Raw genomic sequence first — 8,173 nt, forward strand, 5'->3', positions numbered from 1 at the left:
ACAACCACAGCAACAACCTGAAAGTAAGATGGAGCCTGGATGAGATGAAAAGTTAGTTGGTTGGGAAGAGGATAAAGGATATATGAGATTGTCAAAAATCAAACTAACAAAAATAGAAGTCAATCGATTAATTTTCAGTGTGATAGAAACCTGAATTGAGAAGGGAAAGTTTGGTGGAGATCATTTTTAATCTACATATGAAGGGGGTATTTTGACATCTTAACTGATGGCTACCCATTTCTTACATCATAGAGAACAAATATAAAATAAAGTCAGCATCCAGAGAGTTTGGGACTAGCTTGGACTATCAGCCTTTACAAATGCAATGTATTTACATTTTTTTAAAAAAATGTATCTTTCCAGAATAGACTGCTTGCAACATATTTAAAGAGTTTTTGTTCGTTTGCGTGTTTTAAATGGACTTCTGCCTTTCTAGAATATGAATTTTCATTTCCCAAAAGTCCTAATACTGATTTAATGATGTGATTCATGTGACAAACATCTATTTTATTTTTTTATTTTTTGCTTCATTGCTATTAGTGAATGACAAGTGAAGGGGATTTATTTTAACTTGAAAATGTCAGGTATGCACTTTCAGAGATATATTTTTTCAGCCTTTAATGAGGTGGTGTTTCTTTTTGAAAGGAATGCTCATCTCTAGTGCAGATGCTGCGCAGGTGACAACTGATATTTAATAAGCGATGGCTCTTGTATTAGTCGCAGTTCGCTAAAGAAAATGTCTCAGATTGCTTTTGAAAAACTCATAGCCTAAGGCAAGATGTGACCTTTTTATTACATAATGAGAATCATTTATTATCTTACAATGTATCTTAAAGTCACAGACAAAATGCCACTTTGATAATTGCTTTCAATTAGCTTTGAGCATAGCATATATTCATAAAATGTCTTCTCTAATTTAGAGTTGAATTAGAGAAAATTGCAGACATAATCTACTTTAAGGTTGTCTCATTTAAGGTGATTCGTAGTTTTATACCACAGAAACCAACAGGAGTGGCTTTGGAACAGTGCCTCTGAGTGTCTTAAGCAGACTTTCTCAGTATCTGATTCTATTGTATTACCAATTAATTAACAAATTAGGGAGATCATTTCTGACCTTTCATGCCTGTTAACTTTTGACTTTCATTCTTAATGATTGTTTGGAAATGAAGCCTTGCAGCTCGTGTTGAAAGAGAGAAACAATGTGATTAAAAAGATAAATAAGATTTGCCTAATGCTAAGTACCTCCTAACACTGGGCCATGGATTGAAGAGTTATAGCACATCTTTTCCCATTTCGATAATATGTGACTAATGGTTATGACATGACACTGGTTACTCATGCAATCTAAATTAAGAGGTCTGAGAAACTGGAGTAGTACTAGTGAGTTAGATATAAGACCATATTAAAATCATGACCAGATATTTTCTATGTTTGGCTGGCATGTGAGAATTATTTAAAAGTATGTCCTTGTCTCCCTTAAATATTTTCAAAATTTCTGAAATTGAATTTTAACTTTGTGTAACTCATGAAGCACAGCAGCAGAGGTTCCTAGAATTTAATATCTTCTCTTGGTATCACTCTTTCTCTTTCCTAGATAAAAATTACACACAAGAACCAAGCCCCAATGCTGATGGGCCCTCCACCCAAAACTGGATTATTCTGCTCACTTATCAAAAGAACAAGAAACCGAAGCAAGGAGTGAGCCTCCATCGGGAGAAATCTAAATAGCATACTTGGGCCATGGAACACTTTGAACCATTTCACGTCTCCTGCTCCTACAAAATCATGGAATTCACAGTTTTTGTTATTGCAATGATGTAAAATTTGGCTATTAGAAAATTTGTTGTCTCTGTTTTTATAGGCCTATTTGCATGAAAAAGTAGAAGTTTATATAATGTGATACTGCATATTTTAGTTGCATGCACTCCCATAGGGTTTCTGTTTCCCAAATGCATCTTATGCCATTTCCACTTACTGGCTGTGAGAAAGAAAAAAAAAAACTGCAAAAGATCAAAGAAATATGATGGGAAAGGATGCCTTGTATAGTTGCTGTCATTGGCAAGCAGTCATAAGTATGGCTGCAACAATCCCAAGTGCAAACTGCCATCCTTTGCTTATTAGAGTCACTGCATCCCTGGTGTTCGACCCGTGGCTTAAGAAAAAGGTAAATTCAAAGATTTTATTAAAGCATTGTCAATGATAACATGTTCTATCTAAATACTGTTTTTCAGTAACTTTACTCTTCCCAGAAGACACTAAAAGATCAGGCATAAGATTTTTCTTGAGTTAAAACACTAGAAAATGATTTTCAGTTTGCTTAGTTTTGTTTTAATTCCAAAAACATGAGAGAAAATGTATTACTAGAAGTAATTGTGATTATATAGCAAGCTTTATTCATTTCTACATAAGAATCTAGACACAAATGCATAATCACAGAAGTAGCCAAATAGATGGTTTAAACTATGTGCCTAATGAATCTGTTTCCCACCAAAGAGTCAGAAATTAGAGTTCTTATGAGTTTGTGAAAGTAAAATGTCAGAAGAGAGTGAGTTACCCATTTATTGAGATTAAAATGCTCACCCTTCAAAACCAGAAAATCATACAGCATAATCAAATCTCAATTGCCAATTTCATGGCTATTTGGTCCCCCTACCATATATGACTGTGATTTTTAATGGATCTGTTAAGTGCACTTCAAGAAGGTAAATGACAGCATTGGTTCCTCTTGGGTAGATTGGTACCTGCAATAATACTGAGATCATTGAAGCAAATCATGCATGCAATTAGCCTCTTCCTACTCCTTCATTCCTGCCCCATCTCTATGACATTAAAATGTTTGGGAATATATAAGGCCTAGCTCACTGTTTAAGGTGTGTTCAAGGCATGGTCTGGTCTCTGATTCTTTAAAGAAATGTGGAACTACTACTCTTCATGGTGTTTCTTTGAGGCTATCATATGAAACGAAATACTCTGAGCAGTCTCAGTGTAGTTCAGTCACACTGACCTGCATCTCATCACTGCACGATTTATGTTTTCAGACGCCACGCCATCAGGAAAACGAGGGCTTGAAATGCATGATTTATCAGCTTTCCTCTCTGCTCTACATTAAAGTGCTAATGATTTATCAGTTCTATTTTTCTATTGATTCTTTCATCTTTGAATAACAAATAGCAGTTAGTGATTCTGTTGAACACAACCCTGTGCATGGATTTATTGATTTCAAGTGAAATTGCTGTAATTTTACTTCTTTGGTTTGAAAACTCAAGTGAATGCTGTTGTATCAAATAGCCGCTCTCAAGCAATGTTCTGTAATGGAAGATTATGTATAAAGTGTATTCCTTTAGTATTCCAGGAACATTGGATGCTAAATACCAATCAACAATAACTTTAATTGCTTCAAAAATAAAAGCTTTTGAATAGAATTAAGACATAATTTAGCTTACCCAGGAAAATTATGATTAAAATTGCAAATTCAGTACAGCAATCAGTTGTCCTAGTATAGTAATAATAAAATAGTTATTCATCAGAACAGTAATCTAGACCAAAAGAATGCTCAAAACAACCACAAACGTACCACTCACATAATGTTACATAACACATCTTTTGCTTTTGTGCATCTCCTGTTACAGGTAATAAATATTTTTACACAAATTGATGAGATTTTCTACAGTGGGCAGGCAGACCTTGTGCCAAAATGTTATTTTGAATCCACAAATTATTTCATGTTCTGAAAGACATTAAGGCAGCAGCAGTTTCTGAATTATTTGCAGCATCTGTGAACTGGGAAACGATAGCAGAAAACTAAAGAACTGGTCTCAATGGTTTCTGTAGCTGACATAGTGGGCCCCTGCTTCACTTCAGCATGGCTGCATGACCATCACCAGAGTTAATAGGTACTACATTTCAGTCCATTAGATTCATGGGTAACACTAATACGTCTTCAAAAAGGAATCAATTTTGACTTTTCTAAACTCATTTAAAAAAAAAAAAGATAACTGACGTGCTTGCCCTTTGAGTACACTACTCCTGGGGTTTGGAAAGTAGTTTTTTTTTTTTTTAATCTACTTTGATGGCTTTGAAATAAGAGAAGATATTCTCTTCTTTTTTATGACAGCTTCATGTGAAGAATATATATTTTAAGGAAAATTCTAAATGGAAAGTTCTATGGCATATTAAAATACTGAATAATGAATGTTAGCTTTACAAAATGGAAACTTTTCTTCCAGGCGTGTGGGTGTTGGAGGTGTTGAGTCAACCTTTTTTAACTATTGTAGACATAGTAGTGATAAAGTTCCAAGTAAAGTGGAGTAAAAAAACGAATATTTCACTAACTTACAAAGGTCACAGGATCTCAAGAATAGAATTTCATACCCTGCTAAACACTGCCATACACTAAGTTCATAAACAGAGATGACAGATTCCAGAAAAAAAAAAACTGGAAATGCACATTTTCAGGAAATAGGAAAGGCGGTATCTATGTGCATTCAGTATTTCAAACATCACATGTGTATTTTCTCACTCTCCATCATGTGTGTATCGTGTGTATTTGATGTGGAGAGTGATAATCAAGATTTTGTAATAGAAGAAAAAAGTGTTTTGCTTTGAATGGGTTATGTGGTTGTTGCCTTTCTAGGGCTCTCTTATCAGGAGTTCAGTGTAGACAGTCTCCTGAAAGCAAAAATGTAAAACAGTGAGCACTGTGGAGCCACACATCCATTTCCCACTTTGTTCGGGTGTCTTGTATTAGGGAGTGGAGCTAAATACTTTTTCTGGGGCAGAATCTGTTTGGATCTGAGACTGTCGATGCTACTCACACTAGCTAGGGCTCTTGGGTGGTTCTTTTCCCTTTTCTGTTAGTGTTAGCGGGTTTTCTGTTGGTTTTGAAAAGAAAGGCATATTTTATGGTACATATAACCCTCAAAGAATTAATTGATGCATAACATATATTCCACATTAAAGAATATACCTTTATAGCACTTATAGCATATATTGAGATTGTGGAATGTAATAAAAAATAATAAATAAATCTAAGAAAAGCCTCTTGTTCTGTGAAAGACAGAAATCACCTCCTTAAACCAGCCAACTGAATTGAATTGTGTTTAAAGGTTTGAGTAAATTCTCATTTGAACCTTTCTATATATTCTTATTATGTTTAAAACATAGGGTTTGTTTGATTAAACTATCTTAATTATTTTCTCAGAGAGTGTTATGTACAAATCCTGGTTTTTGAAATAAAAGTGTTTGTCATTCACTTGTGCATCATTTATCTTGTACCAAATGCTCCTTTCATGTGAAATATCTATGAGAACATCCTCAGTGTCTTTCCATTAGAGGACCTGTGCAAGCCACCTTGCCTTTGTCAGGAACAAGAAGATTGTGTTTGGGGATTAAATCACTTGTCTTTAAAAATCAAACTATTCAACACTGTGATGCTTTTTGCCCTGCACTGTATTTTTTGATCATATAGTATTTATGCCGATCCAAAAAAAGGTCAACAAACTAAGTGAAGGGTTATAAAGAATACAATTGAATTTCAATGCGAAATTAATTTCTAATTATATTCTGGAACAGGCATCAGCTATCATTTGTGTGTTGACTGAGGCAAATACTTTCAAAAGGCTTGAAAGAATTACAAAATATTTCTCAAGGGTGTGTTCTTGTCTCTAAATATTCACATCTACTAGAAGAGTTGAATGTGTTAATGACTACATTATCTGATTGAATTATGTATGTGAAGTATTAATTATGTTTAAGGGAAATGATGGAATTCGGGAGTCATTCCAAATTACCTTAAGAGAAGGTAGGTTTACAAATGGCACTTTTGAAGATCTAGAATTTTACAAAGATAAATAAATATGAATAAGAGAAGCCAGAATAAGAGAACATGAGTACATGAGACACAAATCATGCAATCCAGTCCTCTGTGCTCCATCACCTTGATTCATTAACTACTAGAGAATTGATCAATGGAGCATGTGTACCGTGTTTTCAGTTTACAAATGTCATGGCAAGTCAAGGCAGGGAAGATGGATGGGAGAGAGAAGCAAGCAAACAAGTAGAAATGAATGGGGAAAATACAGTAATTCTCAAATGTTCTGAATTTAGCAGCCTCAAAGTAGTAATGTGGTGCTGTTTCCATTCCAGAACTTTACACATTTTGTATAACTTCTTTAAAATTTTAAGTTCCAGAATACTGAAATGCTATTGGTTTTAGTGGTAAGACTAAATACTCAGTATTAAATATGGGACAAGTAATGGCTGAGTCTCTTATCAAAAAAAAAAAAAAATCTTCCATTGTAAACATTGATTATCTGCTTATCTGATCTTAGGAAAAACTAATCCTGATGAAAACTACATTTGGTACTGTTAATACAACTCCATGGACTATTATGCTCTATATGCCTATAACTGGCCAGATGTTCTATATCAAAGGTGCTGTTTGAATCATTCCTCTAGTCCCTACACATTCTGTCACAAGTACTGCAGAAAGTATTCCTTTCCCGGAGGGACACTCATCCAGACCTGGCAGGTCCTGGGAAGAATGACAAGAAGGAGAACTATGTCCCATGGCTCTCATACACTGAAGCCTCTTTCCTTGCCCTGGGAAAACACCAGCCCAGAAGTCCTCTTATTTCATTTAGTGGTCAGCATTTATCCTAAGCTGCCCTCTCAAAGGCTATGGGGGTTGGGGGTGGGGTGCACAGGATCCATGTACTTCATAGACTTTAGGCTGAACAACAAGGGAAAAGCTAGAAAAGTGGTATGTGAAAGAAGTAGGTCACTTGGCATATATGGTCACAGGTCATGAAAATTAATCTGCAAAAGCTAGATTAGCCAGTGAGGTAACATGAAACCATGGGTTGTCCATCCCCTGTATACTGCATTGACTTAGTGTAAAACAGGCAGATGAGTTAGGTATTAGCAATGTAATTTTTTCAATAAAATCAAACTCTGATGCTTATGTAGTGTTTGTTCAATCTCTAGCATAGTTTTCCACATAAATTAACTCTTTTAAAGAATTTCCATGATCAACAACACCATCTCCACACTAAAAACAGAGTCATAGACACATTGAAATTTCTGGGACAGTCAGGAATGAGCCCTGAGATGGAATAACGTACTATCTTCCTAAACACCTTGCCACACTGCCTCTCACATAGCCTGAAAGACTAGGTTCAATTTCATCAATATCTAGTTAAATATAACATGAACATAAACGACAGCCATGACTTCACTTGTAATACTAACATTAAATAAATGTATCAACAGGTATGGCAGTGTACATGTTTAATCTCAGCACTTTGGAGACAGAGGAAGGCAGATCCTTATAAATTTGAGATCAGCCTGGTCTAAGTAAAGAGATGTAGGCCATCCAGGACTACCTTTTAATACCCTTTCTTAACTAAGACAAACAAACCACTCACCTTGGAATTACAATGTAATATGAAAAGAAAAAAATTAATCAAAAACATGAATACTATCACTGATGGCAACACTTATTTTCAACATAGAATTGAATAAGGAAATACTTGGAAGAGTTTGATCTCATCCTTGATAGCAAATGGACCTCAATGTCACGAAGTATTCATCTATTTGCTACCAGATACAATGATTACATTGTTCCTGCTGAACTCGAAGCATTGGAACAGCTGGAAAAATTCCAAGCACAAACTGTATATAATTTTAAGAGAGACAGACAGTAGACACTAAGGCCCTTGATCTACAGGAGGGGTTCTCAACTTTTCATATTTTGTACCCATTTCATATACTTCCTCATGCTAGGGTGACCTCCAAAGCATAAGGTTGTTTTCATTGATACTTCATAACTATCACTTTGCTACTGTTAGGAATAGTAGCATAAATATATGACATTCAGGATATCTATTATGTGATACCTGTGAAAGAATCATTGACAACCCCCCCCCAAAAAAAAGTTCAGCACAGGTTGATAATCACTCATCTAGAGTCCATTTTATCACATTCTAAAATTTTATTCATTATGTGTTTATGTGCACATGTATATGTAAGCCTGTGAGCATACATGTGAAAGACAGAGGACAACTTTGTGGAGCCAGTTTTCTGCTCTCACATTTATATAGTTTCTTTCAGGTTATCAGGCTACCAAGACAAGCACAATTACCTACTAAGTCATCTCAGAGGCCCCCTGTTGAAC

At 35.2% G+C, this 8,173-nt stretch overlaps 1 protein-coding gene across 8 annotated transcripts in view; it reads left to right on the plus strand.

Annotated features, from left to right (window-relative positions):
- The window catches only part of Dgkb (diacylglycerol kinase, beta), a 754,071-nt gene extending 748,820 nt beyond the window's left edge, over positions 1-5,251 (plus strand). For all 8 annotated transcript variants that reach the window (XM_006515068.3, XM_017315019.2, NM_001361688.1 and 5 more), the window contains one exon: positions 1,595-5,251. In XM_006515068.3, the coding sequence (XP_006515131.1) occupies positions 1,595-1,702 (108 nt within the window). In that variant the 3' untranslated portion in view covers positions 1,703-5,251. The remainder of the gene's footprint in view (positions 1-1,594) is intronic.
- Positions 5,252-8,173: the final 2,922 nt, after the last annotated feature.

This window comes from Mus musculus, chromosome 12 (genome assembly GCF_000001635.26).
Source record: "Mus musculus strain C57BL/6J chromosome 12, GRCm38.p6 C57BL/6J".
Classification (NCBI taxonomy): domain Eukaryota; kingdom Metazoa; phylum Chordata; class Mammalia; order Rodentia; family Muridae; genus Mus; species Mus musculus.